This window comes from Rutidosis leptorrhynchoides, chromosome 2 (assembly GCF_046630445.1).
Source record: "Rutidosis leptorrhynchoides isolate AG116_Rl617_1_P2 chromosome 2, CSIRO_AGI_Rlap_v1, whole genome shotgun sequence".
Classification (NCBI taxonomy): Eukaryota; Viridiplantae; Streptophyta; class Magnoliopsida; order Asterales; family Asteraceae; genus Rutidosis; species Rutidosis leptorrhynchoides.
Window position 1 is genome coordinate 239871230 of NC_092334.1, and position 20360 is coordinate 239891589.

At 33.8% G+C, this 20360-nt stretch overlaps 1 protein-coding gene across 4 annotated transcripts; it reads left to right on the plus strand.

Annotated features, from left to right (window-relative positions):
• The first annotated feature begins 6851 nt into the window (after positions 1–6851).
• Positions 6852–14681, plus strand: LOC139891721 (protein ENHANCED DOWNY MILDEW 2-like). 4 transcript variants are annotated; one of them, XM_071874708.1, is made up of 20 exons: positions 6852–7322; positions 7490–7589; positions 7692–7751; positions 7854–7996; positions 8135–8234; positions 8318–8416; positions 9279–9526; positions 9873–9962; positions 10072–10497; positions 10636–10786; positions 10916–11017; positions 11835–11927; positions 12353–12394; positions 12671–12781; positions 12941–13012; positions 13091–13209; positions 13295–13358; positions 13689–14248; positions 14323–14373; positions 14461–14521. In XM_071874708.1, the coding sequence occupies exons 1-20, from the start codon at positions 6913–6915 to the stop codon at positions 14468–14470; spliced, it is 3051 nt and encodes a 1016-aa protein (XP_071730809.1). In that variant the 5' UTR covers positions 6852–6912; the 3' UTR covers positions 14471–14521. The 4 variants fall into 4 exon arrangements, with proteins under 4 accessions (XP_071730809.1, XP_071730808.1, XP_071730806.1 ...); XM_071874707.1 differs by having other exon boundaries at positions 13689–14373; positions 14461–14681; XM_071874705.1 differs by having other exon boundaries at positions 13689–14681.
• Positions 14682–20360: the final 5679 nt, after the last annotated feature.

The window sequence follows — 20360 nt, forward strand, 5'->3', positions numbered from 1 at the left end:
TTTATATATATTAATTGAGATTGATATTTACATGATTAAATGTTTCCAACATGTTAAGTAATCAAACTTGTTAAGACTTGATTAATTGAAATATGTTTCATATAGACAATTGACCACCCAAGTTGACCGGTGATTCACGAACGTTAAAACTTGTAAAAACTATATGATGACATATATATGGATATATATATATAGTTAACATGATACTATGATAAGTAAACATATCATTAAGTATATTAACAATGAACTACATATGTAAAAACAAGACTACTAACTTAATGATTTTTAAACGAGACATATATGTAACGATTATCGTTGTAAAGACATTTAATGTATATATATCATATTAAGAGATATTCATACATGATAATATCATGATAATATAATAATTTAAAATCTCATTTGATATTATAAACATTGGGTTAACAACATTTAACAAGATCGTTAACCTAAAGGTTTAAAAACAACACTTACATGTAACGACTAACGATGACTTAACGACTCAGTTAAAATGTATATACATGTAGTGTTTTAATATGTATTTATACACTTTTGAAAGACTTTAATACACTTATCAAAATACTTCTACTTAACAAAAATGCTTACAATTACATCCTCGTTCAGTTTCATCAACAATTCTACTCGTATGCACCCGTATTCGTACTCGTACAATACACAGCTTTTAGATGTATGTACTATTGGTATATACACTCCAATGATCAGCTCTTAGCAGCCCATGTGAGTTACCTAACACATGTGGGAACCATTATTTGGCAACTAGCATGAAATATCTCATAAAATTACAAAAATATGAGTAATCATTCATGACTTATTTACATGAAAACAAAATTACATATCCTTTATATCTAATCCATACACCAATGACCAAAAACACCTACAAACACTTTCATTCTTCAATTTTATTCATCTAATTGATCTCTCTCAAGTTCTATCTTCAAGTTCTAAGTGTTCTTCATATATTCTACAAGTTCTAGTTACATAAAATCAAGAATACTTTCAAGTTTGCTAGCTCACTTCCAATCTTGTAAGGTGATCATCCAACCTCAAGAAATCTTTGTTTCTTACAGTAGGTTATCATTCTAATACAAGGTAATAATCATATTCAAACTTTGGTTCAATTTCTATAACTATAACAATCTTATTTCAAGTGATGATCTTACTTGAACTTGTTTTCGTGTCATGATTCTGCTTCAAGAACTTCGAGCCATCCAAGGATCCGTTGAAGCTAGATCTATTTTTCTATTTTCCAGTAGGTTTATCCAAGAAACTTAAGGTAGTAATGATGTTCATAACATCATTCGATTCATACATATAAAGCTATCTTATTCGAAGGTTTAAACTTGTAATCACTAGAACATAGTTTAGTTAATTCTAAACTTGTTCGCAAACAAAAGTTAATCCTTCTAACTTGACTTTTAAAATCAACTAAACACATGCTCTATATCTATATGATATGCTAACTTAATGATTTAAAACCTGAAAACACGAAAAACACCGTAAAACCGAATTTACGCCGTCGTAGTAACACCGCGGGCTGTTTTGGGTTAGTTAATTAAAAAGTATGATAAACATTGATTTAAAAGTTGTTATTCTGAGAAAATGATTTTTATTATTAACATGAAACTATATCCAAAAATTATGGTTAAACTCAAAGTGGAAGTATGTTTTCTAAAATGGTCATCTAGACGTCGTTCTTTCGACTGAAATGACTACCTTTACAAAAACGACTTGTAACTTATTTTTCCGACTATAAACCTATACTTTTTCTGTTTATATTCATAAAATAGAGTTCAATATGAAACCATAGCAATTTGATTCACTCAAAACGGATTTAAAATGAAGAAGTTATGGGTAAAACAAGATTGGATAATTTTTCTCATTTTAGCTACGTGAAAATTGGTAACAAATCTATTCCAACCATAACTTAATCAACTTGTATTGTATATTATGTAATCTTGAGATACCATAGACACGTATACAATGTTTCGACCTATCATGTCGACACATCTATATATATTTCGGAACAACCATAGACACTCTATATGTGAATGTTGGAGTTAGCTATACAGGGTTGAGGTTGATTCCAAAATATATATAGTTTGAGTTGTGATCAATACTGAGATACGTATACACTGGGTCGTGGATTGATTCAAGATAATATTTATCGATTTATTTCTGTACATCTAACTGTGGACAACTAGTTATAGGTTACTAACGAGGACAGCTGACTTAATAAACTTAAAACATCAAAATATATTAAAAGTGTTGTAAATATATTTTGAACATACTTTAATATATATGTATATATTGTTATAGGTTCGTGAATCAACAGTGGCCAAGTCTTACTTCCCGACGAAGTAAAAATCTGTGAAAGTGAGTTATAGTCCCACTTTTAAAATCTAATATTTTTGGGATGAGAATACATGCAGGTTTTATAAATGATTTACAAAATAGACACAAGTACGTGAAACTGCATTCTATGGTTGAATTTTCGAAATCGAATATGTCCCTTTTTAATTAAGTCTGGTAATCTAAGAATTAGGGAACAGACAACCTAATTGACTCGAATCCTAAAGATAGATCTATCGGGCCCAACAAGCCCCATCCAAAGTACCGGATGCTTTAGTACTTCAAAATTTATATCATGTCCGAAGGAGGATCCCGGAATGATGGGGATATTCTTATATATGCATCTTGTTAATGTCGGTTACCAGGTGTTCACCATATGAATGAATTTTATCTCTATGTATGGGATGTATATTGAAATATGAAATCTTGTGGTCTATTATTATGATTTGATATATATAGGTTAAACCTATAACTCACCAACATTTTTGTTGACGTTTTAAGCATGTTTATTCTCAGGTGATTATTAAGAGCTTTCGCTGTCGCATACTTAAATAAGGACGAGATTTGGAGTCCATGCTTGTATGATATTGTGTAAAAACTGCATTCAAGAAACTTATTTTGTTGTAACATATTTGTATTGTAAACCATTATGTAATGGTCGTGTGTAAACAGGATATTTTAGATTATCATTATTTGATAATCTACGTAAAGCTTTTTAAACCTTTATTGATGAAATAAAGGTTATGGTTTGTTTTAAAATGAATGCTGTCTTTGAAAAACGTCTCATATAGAGGTCAAAACCTCGCAACGAAATCAATTAATATGGAACGTTTTTAATCAATAAGAACGGGACATTTCACATGAGATGCGGTTTCGTCAACAACCACTAGCTGATCAAGCTAGAGTTTACCGACAGTTCTTGTTACCGACTCCCTCGTGTGGTAATCCAGACCTAGGGGATGCGTCATTCACACTTATACCATCAGATAGTTACACTCAAACCTAACCTGACAGATCAAGGTTGACCTCTTGAGTTATATCATAACACTATAGTCATATCAACAATAGTCTACAACATGGCAAACAATAATATACAACATGGCAAACAATCTAACAACAGTATAATCAAAGTAACACAACTTGCTACTCTATACTACACCCGAAGATAGTCCACTCACCAATTACTGACACGATAAGGCGATTAGAATTCTAATCTTACTGAACCTTCTCTTTGTCTCCTTCACCTGAGAACATCAAACAACAAGTCAGTGTATCGCTCAAGTCCTTCATAACATAAATCAAACAGCTAAACAACTCAACTTATCACAAAAGTACACTTTTGTCAAAATCGCACAAGACCCCACAACTTATAGGGCACATACGCGCATGAGTCCCCTTTCATGCGCGTCAGAACAGTCACACGCAGGTGGAACTTCACATGCTTCCACCCAAATCTGTCACACTTCCCACGCACGGGTATAAACCCTTTCACGCGCGGTTAAACTTACACATGTGATATAAACAGTACACATGCGCGGGTATCATCTTACTCGATACCCCTGGTCTGACAAACTACACACGCGCGGCTAACACTCCCACGTGTGAGTAACATACTCTATCCCGCGCGTGTGAGCCTATACGCGCGGGTAAGCAAGAACAGATAGCAACAATTGTGACTTACTGGTTTCAACCTTTTTTTTACAATTTCAAGCTATTTTTGATTGACTGAAGGTCTACGAAGATGCAACAACATATATACAACAAATATTAAGCATCATACAAATCTTAAACATTAAAAATAACAACATTCAAGCATTATGAACAAAAACCTTAAATTATACATGAATTAAAGCAAGAATCGATGTAAATCAATACCTTAAGTTGATCACAAAATCACAAGGGACATATTACAAGCTTCAATCAAATCAAAAGTATCACAAATCCAAGCTAGGGTTTTGATTAAGAACGAGGGTGTGTGTGTGTGTGTTTAAATTGGGAAATGAGAAGAAAAGTCCAGAAACATAACATATATGTGGGTTTTAACCCATACACCATATCACACGGGTATTACCAGTTTTCAGATAATTTACGCACTTCGTTAGGCGGACCTAACGGAGTCCAATTTTAACAAACAAACGTGTTATGTGACCCTTGTCACAAATTGGTCTCAATCAAATAGTCAAAGAACTATAAACAAATAATTATTAAAATAACATTTAATATTACATAAGGGAAAACTAGTTATTTCCTACTAGGCCCGGTCAGAGGGTGTTACATGTAATCTTAAGATTTGTCTGGAATAGGAGCTGAAATAACACGATCAACATATCCGTCTGTTGGAAACTTATTTGTGTATTTCAAAGACATACTTATGTGTGCACGAGGGAGGCTACGTTTCTTAAAACTAATAGTGTAAACAACTGCAATGAGAGTATAGAATAAGCACAATTCATATATAAAAAAATTAAAAATGATTGTGAATATATACGTACTTAACATTAAATAATGGATTGAAAATACCCACTTCAACCACGCCAAAAACATGATTCTTTTTGAATTCTTGTGTCATAATATCTACCTTCATTTTAATAGTCGGAATATAATTTCACGTATGTCATCTGCTTTCAGTTTCTTGTTGTTTAACAAACAGGCAATAACATGACACTTTGGATTGCAAGTGACAATTAGGAAGAAATTTGGATATCCAAAATATCTAAATATTGTCATTACTTCCAAATAGTTTTGCATCATATACTTAGAACCTTCAATGTATAAGAAATTATATCACCAAACAACACACAAAAGAGAATATTTGTTTGAAAAAACGCATGCTAAAAATTAGGCAAAACGGTTAACAAATATCAAATTAAGTAGTAAGCATGGCGTAAAACTTCCACTTACATTTGCTTAAATCATATAATCGATCTTAAAAATATGTATGGGAATTTATCAACATGTAAAATCCTTGCACAAAACTAACATATCAAATATGCATATGTAAAATTAAATGAACAGACATTGAATTACATAGATTAAAAATGTACATATATGAAAATGTTGAGTGATTGGAGAAAGATTTTAGAGAAATGTTTGGCGTGATTTGTTTAGAGCTTGAGTATTTAAACTCGTATTAATCTTTGCCTTCTACTCCTTTAATCTCGTCATTAAATTGAAATTTAAAGCGTAATTAAATTGTTCCCATACCTAGATGTATTATTTTTGTTTAATATATGAAATCATTATTTTGTATTGTTTATGTTTTTTAAATATTTATTTTGTCCCTTTTTAATATTAATAGTGTTTTTTGATTACAATTACAAATATTAGAAGATCCGGAAAATTTAAGGTGTGATTAGTAAAATGACTATATCATTTTAATATCATTTTATAGTTTATAGTTTTAATTAAAGGAAGTTAATTATAGGTTGATAGATTAGTTTTAGTAATTTAACTAGTGAAATGACCCGTGAAAACACGGGTTTGTTTAAACGAAATAGTTTAATGATATGTTTTAAGTATTAAGTGAATGTAAATGTTAAAGTCATTTAGTTTATTGTCCCGTGGAACTACGGATTCCGACTAAGAAACTTGTCGTTGATTTTAAAAACATAAAGTTCGCTCAAAGTTGAATATTTATATTTAATAATAATAATTGTTAATAATAATAATAAATACCTTTTAAATTTTTTTCAAAAAATAAAATTACAATTTAGGAGAGATTAATATTTCTTTTTATAAAAGATTTTGTATTAATTTTTTAATTAAATTAATATATAATTATGACATCATCAAAAGTAATTTAGCTTAATGATGATGTCATTATTTTAGAGGTTTATTAGAATATATAGAAGTTAATTTAGTTTAGTTTAATTGAATATTTATTTTAATACGGAGTAAAGAAGAAAAGATATAGATAGATATAGAAGCAAGGTTGGAGAATTCGGATCTCGGGAAGATCTCGTTTGAACTTTTTAGGGAGATCTTGGCATCTCAAAATAATCTCGGGGAGATCTCAGACGTTGACTTACGTTGACTTTATAGTTTTTTTAATAAATAAAAATATACATAAAAACATAAATATATGTATATTTATATACGTTTTTACGAGGTTTTAAAAAAATATCCAAGAAATGACCGAGAAAATCTTAGAAATTACTAATTTTACAAGAAAATCTTACAAATTAGTAAGAAAATCCGATAAATCGTGGTTTTGACTAAGTTTGACCCCGTTGACCGACAAATCTCGAGAGATGAACATCTCGTCTCGGTTGCCTTCTAAAAACGAAATTTAGGAAGAGATCTCGAGGAGATCCGGAGAGATTTACAATAGTATAGAAGTAAAGAACAGAAAATTACGGAGTATTAGAGAATAACGTAAGATATTGTATAAAAATACATTTATGAGAGGGAAGATATTAACCAATCCGGGAATCGCGCGTGTCACGTAGCACGTACCCTTTTGCAGTAGTAGCACTACTATTTCCAGTATATTTTCATCGCTTCAACTTCCGGAATTCAAATTTCTAGGGTTTTCGATTTTCAATGGCATCTTCCGATGAAGAAGGCGAAATCCTTCCCGATTCCGTTACAAATTACCATTTCATTAACTCAGATAACTCACTCATTTCATTTTCCGATTTACCACTACATTTCACTAATCACGACGTGATCGGCGATGAAACGTTGGTTGCATCTTTGCTCGGAAGTACGGACGGCGGTTTACAATCGGTATATAAAGAAGTAATCGGCTGGAAATTCGAACTTTCATTTGCAATTCCTGAATTTTACGTGCTTTCGAAGGCTAGAAAATGGATCAAGCTTGAAAAACCGCGAAAAAGTTACGAAAATATCGTTAAATCTGTTCTGATCGTTGTTCGATTCCTACATTCTGCTAAGAGGAACGCCGAAGCTTCTAGAAATGATTTGTTGAATGATCTGATCAAAACGTTGAGGTTGTTATTCAGCATCTCTCTGTTTATTTTAAGTTGCAGTTATTATTATATTATTCATTAATTAATTAATTAATTATTTCTTATTATTATTACTCGTATTATTTTATTTTTACTACGAGTTTTTTTGTGTGTTTTCTTAAATTTGGTGAATTGGTTTAATTATGCAGTTGGTATGATGTCGTTGAGCCTTTAGAGACGCATCTAAAATCTCATTTGTTGATAATACAAAGTGCTGTGACTAGAGATAAGGATTTGGCGAAATCTAAGGTATCGGCTTATATACTCTATTGATGTTTCAACTACTTATATACAATGATACATGTATGAGAAACAGTAGAACATTTACTAAGTGTCGATTTTATTTTACAGTATATCGCAGTGTTTCTTAATGAGATTGAGAATCCTGGGAGAAGTGAAAATTTTCTTGAGGTCAGCAATAGATTTGAATTTATATATGTTCTTGTACGATTTCTTGTTGTGCTTTGAATGTAGCTTATATTGAATGTTTTGTCTCCTTTTTGCGAATTCTAGCAGACTAAAGTAAGTAACAAGTCCGAGCTTGTAGTTTCTGACGAGGATATGGCAATTGATGATGATTTTGATGATGAAGCTGAAGCTGAAGGACTATTTGATTCTGTATGTGCATTCTGCGATAATGGCGGCGAAGTTCTCCCGTATGATTCTAATGCTACTGTACTTCGACTTAATTTCATGCATTCACATTTATAATAGTGCCTGATTGGCAGTCAATATTGGTACTCATATTATATACAGTAAGTGTTTACTTTGTGTCACTTCTCCATTTATTGCAGTTGTGAAGGAAAATGTATACGATCATTTCATCCAACAATAGAATCAGGAGTTGATACTTTATGTGAATCTCTTGGTTTTGAAAGTGCAGCTCAATATGAGGTATGAATGGTGAACCTATATGTCATGTATTGTACGTTTTCATTCTTACTGTGTTCATTGGTTTGATTGAATTATGTATGCAGGCAATTACTACTTTTCTTTGTGATAACTGTAAACACCAAAGACATCAATGCTTTGTTTGTGGAAAGTTGGGCTCCTCTGATAAGTCTTCTGCTACCGAGGTACTATGTCAAATCAAAACTCAAAATTACTACTATATGCATGTTTTTGTCTGATTTATGCTTGTTGGTGTGAACCGTGATGTACAACATTGTCAACAAGTCCACAAACCTCCTATTAAGGGTGTTCACTAATTTCTCCGAATGGATTTGGGTTAACAAGTTTGGCGTTTCACTGGGTATTTAGTATTTTGACCGATCTACTTACGTGATTTTAGTTGGCGTTTGATTTGAAAACTTGATATCAGAGTCTTCGTTAAACCGAATTGATATTAACATAATTCTTTCCTCCAAGTCTATCGTAGGAAATTGGTGTATACATATGTTTCTGTGGGTATATATAAATTTGCAACTCCAGCATGGTACAAGATTATCATATCTTTTGATAGTTCCTGTTATAAATATTGTGTAGAGCAAACTGCAAAATTTCAGCTAAAACCAACTACAGCTCTGTTCTTGCGAGTTTTCAAGTTCATCACAAAGTTTATGATTTTTTTTGGAAGGACATGCTTTTTATGATTCTTAATTAATGACAAATAACGAATGTGTATGAGTTGTAGAATTCTGTAGCTATATTTTTTAAATACTTTAAAGTATGGAAAGCACTCTTTGATAAAATTCGTAGCCTGACAGACAACCACCATTATCTTGTCTTTGTTAAAGATTCTACCGAGTTGCACTAACCATATAAGTTCAACATCAACTCCTTATGACACAAAGTTTGCTTTAGAAACCATTAAAGCCAATGATTTTGTTTGCTCACTTTTTTTTTTTTTTCTGAGCTGAATTCACAATCATATATGGATACTTAGTTATGCATATGTTGATGTTAACTAAAGTATATTTCATTTAATTGTCATGTTAGGTCTTTCCTTGTGTTTCTGCAACCTGCGGGCATTTTTATCATCCAGAATGCGTCTCGAAGTTGTTGTACCCATCTGATGAAACCCAAGCCAAGAAACTTATAACTGAAATAACTGCAGGAGAATCTTTCACCTGTCCTATACATAAATGCCATCGTTGTTCTGAAGGAGAAGATAAAGATGTTCACGAATTACAATTTGCAGTCTGTAGGCGCTGCCCTAAGTCATATCACCGTAAATGCTTACCTAGGTAATTCAATATTTTATCCTTAAAACTTTTATAGTCAACCAGGTTACTGATACACAATGTTGCAAAAATCGCTACTCGGGGAGTACTCACTCGGGACTTTTTAGGGTATACTCGGCACCTCAGGGAGTACCCAGATGTTGACCAAGTTTGACTTCGACCGAGTTTTGACCAATTTTAACTGATTTTTTACGTAACCCCGAATTTTGGCCAAGTGTGACCGATTTTCAGAGTTTTAGCCGAGTTTGACCAAGTTTGACCGAGTACTCGCCGAGTAATTCCGAGTTGTGCAACACTGCTCTTATGAACTTGACATATTAAGCTTGGTTCTTATAAATGTATTTTCTAGGAAAATTGCTTTCGAGGCTAGTGCTGATAAAACTATCCAGCAAAGAGCATGGGATGATCTCTTGCCAAACCGCATCTTGATGTATTGCATGTAAGTGTAAATAAATGGTCCGATTTGATTAAACATGATATATTGTATTATTGTTATTGCATATCTTAATCTGATTTTGAGTATGGATTACTAAACAATTACTTCCCAGGAAGCACGAAATCATTCCAAATATTTGGACCCCAAAAAGAGATCATCTTCTGTTTCCTTCTGTTGTACGAAAAAGGAATCCTGATGGAAGTAGAAAAGAGATGATGTCAGAAAGAAGAAGCAAGGCTCTGGGAAATTTCAAAGAAATTGACACAATAAAGATGCCAAAATTGATTGAGACATCGTATAAACCAGTTACTAATGGTAATAACACACTCAAGATAGGCAAATCTTCTACAATACACGAAAAGAAATCTTCCTTTGATGTTCAGAGATCAAATTCTTGCACTTTCAAGCAGCCTTCTAACTTGGTTCAAAGCAAATCATCATACAAAGATTTGCAGAGAGAACGACCCTTTGTTCCTAAGCCAGTTAAGAAGGTAGCATTGAGTTCACCTCTTAAACTTGACGAAAACATGAAAACAAGGTACTAATTTTATACTTTTCTCATTGTAATGTTTCTTTATGCCACTACTCACCATTCAATTGTCATTGTGAGTTTATCACACTGTATCTTCATCAGCACATCTTATAAATTTCTAATTTTTAATATATTTGTGTATAGGATGTTGAAACTATTCAAAGATTCAGCATCTGCGTTTGATCTTGAAGAATTTATAAAGGAGAAGAAAAGAAGATGTAGCGGTGAAATATATACCCCACAGATTGGATTGGATAAAGCTATTACCATCGGAAAGGTGGAGGCTTCTGTAAAGGTAGTAAAACTACCAGTTGACATGATATATACATACATATATAATATATATATACACACACGCACTGACACACACACACATATATATTACTCACAGTGTGGAACCTTTGTGTATTTTTTTGCTTCCTAGGCAGCACAAGCAGCCTTAAAGATATTAGAGGATGGGGGTAGTGTTAACGATGCAAAAGCTGTTTGTGAACCGAATGTTCTTACTCAGCTCCTCAGATGGAAGGTATGGTGAAAGATGAACTTTATGTTGGTTTCTGTATATTGCTTGTATATGCTTCTTTTCTTTTTTGCCTTGATTAAATTTTAAATAATATATATAATATGTATTTCTATCTTTTAAAATAAAGATACTTGATCATGTTCTGTGTTGCGCTATTGGTGATTCATGTTCCGCTCAATGAATATATATGCTTTCATTGGCTATATTATTTTGTAGATCACTCTCTCTCTCTCTCTCTCTCTCTCTCTCTCTCTCTCTCTCTCTCTCATACAGACACACACACACACACACACTAACTCACTCACTTCTTTGGGAAATTTCATTTATGTTAAAATGCATGTACGAGTACTCTAAGATAATATTTAGATATGCAGTTAGCAACAGATCTTATGTTACCCGTTTTAAACACAACATCTGACTATATATTGTTTAAATATTTGACTATTTGTCATATATTTCAATACCTCTGCCCTCACCATTGATTTGATAGAATAATCTTGTGGATGCAAAACAATCTTATTAGTCGATTGTAAGCTTACTAGTAGGCAAATTATAAATTTGGATTGAAACTTTGCCAATGACGGAAATGTAGCATTTGTCTTAGACATCACTCCAGGAACATTTCACATATATTTTTAACGAATTGAGTATTGATAGTCTATAACTTGATTATCATAAGTCAACTCTGTTTATGACATGTATTCAATAATTAGATTACATCCTTGTTGGAAATGTATCTGTCTAGTTTTCACGTACTTTAGCTTTTTTCGATATTTTTTTATCAGTTGGGAAAAAAATGTGATTTTTTGTTGATGTGCAGAATAAGCTACAAGTCTATCTTGCCCCTTTTTTAATTGGGGCACGTTATACCTCCTTTGGGCGCCATTTTACAAAGGTAGACAAGCTGAAAGAGGTATGATCCTGTTATTCGCAGGGCCGGTCAAACTTTGGTCAAAGTTTTTGTATGCCCCGGGCGAAATGATTATAAAATGCCCCCAACAGTTACGCAACCATATATCTTTATAAGGTTTAAACTATAGGTATTAATATTCTTGTTATTAATGGTCAGCTGTCACATTTGAGAACTCATATGGCTATTCGTTATTACTTTTTATATATTCTTAAACTAATCATATTGGAAAATGGATATGCTTAGGAAGTGAAATGATTATAGTCACTGGATCAAATTTATTTGCTTGCATTGGGAAATGGAACATGTAAATCCATTGATCCATGTGGAAGTATAAGACTCTTGCAAAAAGCAAAAATAAACCGACGATAGTTTTTCACGCAGTCGATTTTTAGCGTTAATCTTATGTCATTGTTTTTAAAATGCAGATAGTTGATAGACTTCATTGGTATGTGAAAGATGGTGATATGGTAAGAAATATATATAATTTTTTACTATGGTTAGCTTACATGTAATTTTTCTAAGTTGGAAGAATTCATCCTCTGAATTACAATACTAATTTTACTTTAAAATTTCAAAAGCCAGCTCATTTTACATTTCATGTTATTAGATGTTGCACATCTGTTTTTTCTTGCTCAGCTTTTGCTTGATTTATTTGAAGCACATTGCGACAGGTTTTTTTAGTTAGATGTCACAGTTTACATTTTTCTGTTTGCTACACTTACGAACTTTCAATATGTGATTAGATTGTAGACTTTTGCTGTGGTTCAAATGATTTTAGTTGTTTTATGAAAGAAAAGCTCGACAACACAGGAAAGAGGTGCGAATTTAAGAACTATGATCTGATCACTCCAAAGGTAACATATTCACATTATTTATTTTACAGTAATCAAATATGATTACTATCTTACCATATGTGACCATTTAAGAATATCAATTCTTTTGCGATATACTAACTATCCTTGTATGCATACCTTGTAAATGTTGATATCTTAATTTTTTTCATCTTCGCTCAGAACACATTCAGTTTTGAAAGGACAGATTGGTTTGACGTTCCGTTAGATGCACTACCTGATGGTTCTCGTCTGGTACGATACTTAAATTCACTTATACGCCGTTACATTTTCTCATATATTTCTTTTTTTAATAATTGTTTTCTTTGAAAGATAATGGGACTGAATCCTCCATTTGGAGTCCAAGCATATCTAGCAAACAAATTTATCGATCATGCTCTCAAATTTAAACCCAAGCTCCTCATTCTTATAGTTCCAAAAGAAACCAGGAGGTTCACATAAACAGCTATTTGTCTTTTTCGTTACTTAATTTTTACTGGATTTCATTTTTAGCTCTCGTTTATGTTGCTATAACAGACTTGACCGGAAAAGTTCGCCGTATGATTTAATCTGGGAGGAACAGGACATGCTCTCTGGCAAGGTATCATTACCCTAGTTAGATTATTGTCTAAGAACTAAAGGTGGAATTTTCGACCCAATTACTTATAATTGGGTCTAGTTCCGTTGTCGCTAGTGGGTCAAAGGGAGGCACCCAAAGTGTATATAAAAGCTTAACAAACTTCTAGGTCGTTAAAAGGTCGCGAGTCGGGGACGAATCGGTCGGGACCTTAGAGGGACGAGTCGGTCAAGTCGGGAGCGAGTTGGGCGTTGACCAATGTTGACTTTTAATAATATATAAATTAAACATAGATATATATTATATTATTCCACATAAATATATCTAATTTTTACTTTCTCTTGCTGCTTTCAGTCATTTTACCTACCTGGATCAGTGGACGACAAAGATCAACCGTTAGACGATTGGAACGTCAACCCACCACCGCTATCACTTTGGAGTCGGCCTGATTGGACCACCAAGCACATAGCAGTAGCCGAAAGATTTGGTCATGTCAAGCCAAGGAAAAGCAAACCACTTGAACCAGCTGAAATAGTAGTTTCCAATCACCTAATTGAAGAAAACGAAGACTGTTACAGTAATTTATCCAACATTATAACCGATTCCAAATACCAGGATATCTCCACCATCTTAGATGATGTTCCATATGTTGTTGACATGGATTTGTCGAGTCCAGTGAAGTCATCAAACTCCAGATCCGAACCAACAACATTCAACCCTCCGCTGGTCCAACCGAGCCATCGTGAAGAAAACCCGGTTGTTTCCTCAGTAAACTCCGGACCGCGATCAAGTACACTCAACCCGATGTTCATCCAGTCGAACCCACAGTTCATCAAGCCGCGCCATTTTGAAGACCCGATAATACAACCCACTCCTCCATTCATCCAGCCTAGTCATCATGAACACCCTTTAGGGTACGGTCCACCACATTATGCAAATACTAGTGTTCAAGATGGCTCAGCTATTGACTTTAGTTACTCTCCTTCAGGGCAGAACGCTTACCCAATCCACCCTGGTGGGGCCGGCTACTATGGTCCAGGTGATTACACTATAACTTCCACGTACCTTCCTTATGATAACTATGGCTACCCTACTTATCCAACCAACACGTTTATTGGAACACCAGGTCCTACTAACTTCCATCAACCAGATTTTACAAGTGAGCCAAACATTTGGCCACCAGGCACCGCCCCTCCTGATTATGGGGTATAATTAATGATATTGATCGATGAATATATCAAATGCCTGCATTATCGTATATTTTGAAATAGGGCTAGTACATGGGGCTGGAATATATTTTGTAGTTGATCTTGAATTGTTTAAATTTAGCTGATTACACGTGCAAATGCCGGAACAGTTTATTTGCTTACTGCATTTTCTTTGTTTTTATTTTGCTTTGCTTTGAGATGTTGGTTTGCATGAAGATAGAGGTTAATTAGGCAACTTGCTATACAGATAGAGGTTAATTAGGAGAAGAATAACGAATGTGTGTGTCTGTATAGGCTTACTACTTACATTTATCAAGTCATCAGGATCAAATAGATGACGTGTAGTATTCTGTATAATCCGGAATGCATTCCTCCAACAGTCAACAGATACCATCAACTGGTCTCCCTTATCTACAACAATGTCATAACGCCGTTATACCTGCTTTATACTATCTCGTTTTTTCGTTTCAAAAGGACCAAAATAAGTGAAAACCAGGCACCTTGGAAAAAGCCATGCTATATTAAACAAGACTTTCTCCCCTTCTTAAGAGAGAAAATCCCACACACTCATAGTTGTATGTATATGTTTCACACGTACAAGAACGATCAGAAAAGAATGCTCATAGTGTGAGTTGTGGTATAGGGTCATGACTTAATATAACCTTGGAAGGCAAGTTGCTAGAAAATAGGCAAAGAAACCGCTAAGTAGCAACAAGGGAATACGTTTGTTTAGTTGATTCATTGATATAGCTTAATTATAACTATGGATGATATTTGATGAGAAACAGTGTGCATATGGTCCATATGGACTCCCGTCATCAAACTGAAACTTCAGTTATACATTTTCATAATGTTATTCGAAATATAATGTAAACATGCAATGAATATAACTGAATACACGGCTCCATAGTGCATTCAGTTACGGACTCCCAAATCTCAAATGCAACTAAGACTTGTTCCAACGCAGCGTGAGCTGCTATCCGTCAACATGAGGTGGCACTGTTTGACGCATTGAAACGGAAATAGCGAAGCGTCAATTTTTGACGGGTGCCGGCGTTAGTCGGTTTTTTGACGAAATGGTTTGGAGAGTGAGATTCCAACTCAACCAATCACAATTCATAACATTTATTACTAGTATATATTTATTTAATTTATTTTTTTCCACCCAATTTCCAATCAGATTTTAACACATCACCCTATAAATATTTGACACAAAAATTTGACATTCTAGGCTAATGAAGGTCAAATACAGTCACATTCAAAAATCCACTTTTTCACCAAAAAGTGCATCATTTGTGTAACGACCCTGGATTTTTTAACGTTTATTTATTAATAATTCATTATTAATGCTTGCGTTTTAATAAACGTGTTCTTATACGTGTTACTTGTTACCTTATTTAACTTTTCATGGCCCGACTTGTCTTTGTGACACACGTACTTTTCACGAATAATATTTTCGAATATTATTTACATTCATGATTAATTAATATTGATCATTTTAATTAACTAATGTTACTAGTTAATTACTTGGCTTTGTTTATTTAATTGCATACTTACTTGGACTTGGGCTTTTATTATTGGAAATGGACTTGGAAGCCCACCCTACACACTTAATGGACTAGTTGTGAGCCCATTTTATTACTAGTAACTTATTAATGTTAACCTTAGATTAATTAAGTTAAGTATGATGACACTTGTGCAAGCATGCTAGAAACTCTTCCCCATACATCTAACTTTATCTATTCTAAGCATACATCATTCTCCCATGTTGGAAAGTTGGTTTTTGACCCTTCCTCTTTGATGCTAAAACCGTGAGCTTTCAATGGTGTGGGAGGGAGTTCAATTTTTTTTTTTTTTTGTATACTTATTCACTTGTATTCATTTCACTTTTACACACACTTCACACTTACTTCTCTTTTCTCTCTTTTTTTCTCTCAAATATTGTAAGTAACAAGCTTTACTTTCTTTTTTTTTCTTCCATTAAAACCACCATCCATCATCATCATTTACTAGTTGTAGTTTGTTGTTACTTGTTGTTGTTTCTTGTTTATGATTAACGATCAAGTTTTCTAACTTGTATCTTCATGTAATCTTGGTTACTTCCATCTTTTGTTTGATGAAGAACCAAGAACAAGAATCTAAACTTACTAGTTTATGGTTCTACATTTAAGTGTTTTCAAGATTTAAAGTTCATAAGTTTCATAATCATACATGTGTTCATGTTTTGTAGACTTAAATCCTAAGATCCAAACTTTGATTTGAATCTTCCTAAGTATGAAACAAACATGAACATAATACTTGTACTTTAGTTTATTTCTTTCTTTTGTAAGTACTTTAAAGTTGTGATGTTGTTAATTTGGTCAAGTATTACTAGTTAATCTTGATCTCATATTTCTTAAAACTAAAAGTTAACTTTAAAAGTTCAAGAACATGGAAGTATAACTTTCTAGTTATAACTTCATACACTTGTGTTGGATCTAAGTTTCTATAGCTTATGGTCTTCTAATTTTGTTGTAAATAAGAGCTTACAAGCTTACATACATTTTTCAAGTTGAAAATCTAAGTTTCATAACTTATGGTTTCATTAAAGTGGAGATCCAAGTTTTATAACTTAGGATCTAATTTAAGAACACTAGATCTAGACTTTCTAGTCTAGGATCTTTAAGATCTAGCTAAGATCTAAGTTCTACAACTTAAGATCTTGATTATTTAGTTTACTTTCAAGTTTATAGCTTAATATTACTTTTGTAACTCATGTATGTGTCGGATCTAAGATCTTGATGTAACTTTGGTTCATCAAACTACATACAACTCTTAAGTGAGTTGTGCAACTTATCTTAGACTTACACTAGTGTTATTATGGTCAAACCTTGGTTAAGATGATGCAAACCCATCAACGAGTTGTACACTTGAAGCTATACGCATCAAGGATGAGAACCGTGATGAGCATCAAGCACCAAGAACCCACCGGAACACCTTTACTTACTGTTTATGGAACTGATCAGACTACCTGGGCTACTGTAAAGTTGATTTTCAGTTAGTTCGGTTCGATTATATGATTTTCCGTTTAGACCTCGTCTTAATCCAAGTTACGGTTTAGGATCTATGGCCTCCCGAAAGTCATTACACCCTTTTAACGTTGTGCTGAAATTTCTGACCTACTCGCACTTAAACCGTCACCACGGTCAAACTAATACGAGTTTGGTTCTGGAAATTGGTCAGCCTCTAGGGGACTCATATACGGAGCTATGGCCACTGGTCTCACCTCATTTCAGTTTGTATAGAGGTCGTGGCGACTGAACGAAGTCAGCCTTTTTTTCAAACCTTAGTCTTGACTTAAAACTTACTTTACACTTTTTGTTTAATGATGAATGATGATGATACTTAAGACTTAATTTACATACTTTTAAACCTTCGGGAACGATTTACTGACTTAGTAACTTTTGACTTAGGTTGAGGACCTTCCGGACCAACCACTTGCTTACTATTTCCGCGTATCGACTTTTACTACTTTCCACTGTGAGTTATAGCATCCCTTTTTACTTTAACTATTTTGAGAACTGAGAATACATGCGCATTTTACGTTTTACATACTAGGCACGAGTACTTAAACTTTATATATGTGTGGGTTATACAACGGCATAAACTTTCCCCTTAGCTCGGTAACGTTTAGTCATTGGTCTTTGAACCGGTGAACGCGAATCTTAGATATGGATCCATAGGGTTTGACATCCCCACTCGGGCTAGTAGCGCTAGCATTTAACGGGTGTTTAATACTTCGTAAACATACGCACTCGCCAAGTGTACTTTTAGGGGGTGATAAACGTTAAGTTAGTTACCAAGTGCCCACGGTTATACATATACTTTTCATACTGTTTTGAAACGCTGTTGAAGCACTGAAATCTCGTGGCCTACCTTACATTACTGTTATACTTAAACTATAGCTCACCAACCTTTGTGTTGACGTTTTTAAGCATGTTTTTCTCAGATGCTTAAGGTTTGCTTGCTTCCGCTGTACTAGTTATGCTTTGTAGACACCCGCTGCGATTATTAGAGATGTCACCGCATGAAACGTTTATTTTGCATTCAAACTATATTACTTTTGAAACGATGTATTTGTAACGACCTATGGGTCACGTACTATTATTGCTTGCTATTCGTAGAAGCATACTTTTGGTTGTTAAACATTTGACGTTGGTTAAAACGTCACCTTTATTCATGAATGCAAACTTGTTTTGAAACAGCATATAGTATTTGACCTTGTAATGATCATGTTGTTGATGATTCGTACACCATGGTTTTGTACGGGGCATCACAATTTGACTATGACATCACAGTCAGGGTTGGAAACAGTCTAAAGATAACCTTCCAGTAAGTTGTTCATCCTAAACTCGAAAGTAAGTATTCACTTCAGTCAACACGAGTTGTAAACCATAGCCGAAGTCAAGAGTGTTGTCAGATATGTTGCATTCGAGCTGAAGAAAATATCTCTGTGTACCAACAAAGTTATACAGTAAGACAACAACAGCAATACACAATCCCGTACATGCGAGGTATGGGGGAAGTGAGATGTAGACAATCCTTCCTCTACCGTAGAGTAAGAGAGAAGTCGTTTCTGTAACCATGAGTCGAGATTCATAGGAAGAGAAAGTCATCCCTTTCTCTACTCCAGGACAGAGAGATTGCTTCCGTGAGGACCTCCGGCAAAAAAAGGTTTAAATAAATAAACAGAAAAGAAAATGAGACCATGAAAATGGTTTAATCAAATTTCCATGGGTTTTAAAGGCTGCCTGGAAATCAATTTAGGCTCTAAGCGGCAGTCAAGTCGCCACTAGATCGACGCTTGTTGTTGCCTCAATAAATAGAGCCAAAAATCCTTGTGAACAGAAACTCGAAAGGCATGCCAGGTGGAAGTTGTTGCGCAAGCAAAGAGCCAACCACCCGTAATAAACCAAACCAACAAAGTTATAAGACTAAGTAAAAAATAAAGTCTAAATATGACGTGTACTATAACAATTAACATGTGTTATTAAGTCTTGCCATGTTAGCCGGCTGAGTAAGAAAGCAAGTTTAGCTGGGGAGAAGCTTGGCTTTTTCATGCATGATTATGAGGGTGATGGCGGTTCCTCACTTCCTCGGGCTAATAGTCTTTTTCAACTTTGGCTTTGGGTGCTCTTTTGGTTTACTCTTTTCGTTGTGTTGCTAATTGTTTTCTATTTGTTGGTTTGTTCGTAGACGTTTCTCTTTAGCTCGCTCTTTGTTTCGTATGTTAAGTTGGTTTAGGTTTGTTTTAGTTAGTTTGTTGCATTGGCGAGTCTAGCATATAAGGAGTGAGGTCCTATGACCCCACTAGTGTAAAAAAATTTTATACAATGTATACATCAAATTGTGTATGGACACCATTAAATTTAAGGATAGGACCCCATATATTTTAAAAATTTATGGTTTTCTTAGGTAAACAACCACTAAAGTGTCATTAAAATATAATTATCTTTGAAAAAAATTTCAGGGACCCCATTAAATTTTGATTCTGGATTCGCCACTGGTTTGTTGGTGTTGGGGCACTTGGGTTAGCGGTTTTGTAGCTTTTTGTTCTTCGGCTATGGTTGGTTAAGTTCTGTATCATTTTCTTTGTTGGTCCATATATTTTCGGATGAAGGTACTTTTCTTCATTTTTCATAAATCTAAAAAAACACATAATTAATATTAATATTAGATATTAAATATTAAAAATTTATTCTATTCGCTTCAAAATAACTGTCTCGTTTGACTTTTCAAAATCATTTTTTATGAATTTTGACTTTTGATATTTTTATTT

Bases quoted from the DNA above. Each gene is read 5' to 3' on its own strand.
- LOC139891721 (XM_071874705.1), top strand. From the start codon at position 6,913: ATGGCATCTTCCGATGAAGAAGGCGAAATCCTTCCCGATTCCGTTACA. The intron at 7,997-8,134 runs GTATGATTCTAA...CATTTATTGCAG, and splicing joins AATGGCGGCGAAGTTCTCCC to TTGTGAAGGAAAATGTATAC. The intron at 13,359-13,688 runs GTATCATTACCC...TGCTGCTTTCAG, and splicing joins AGGACATGCTCTCTGGCAAG to TCATTTTACCTACCTGGATC.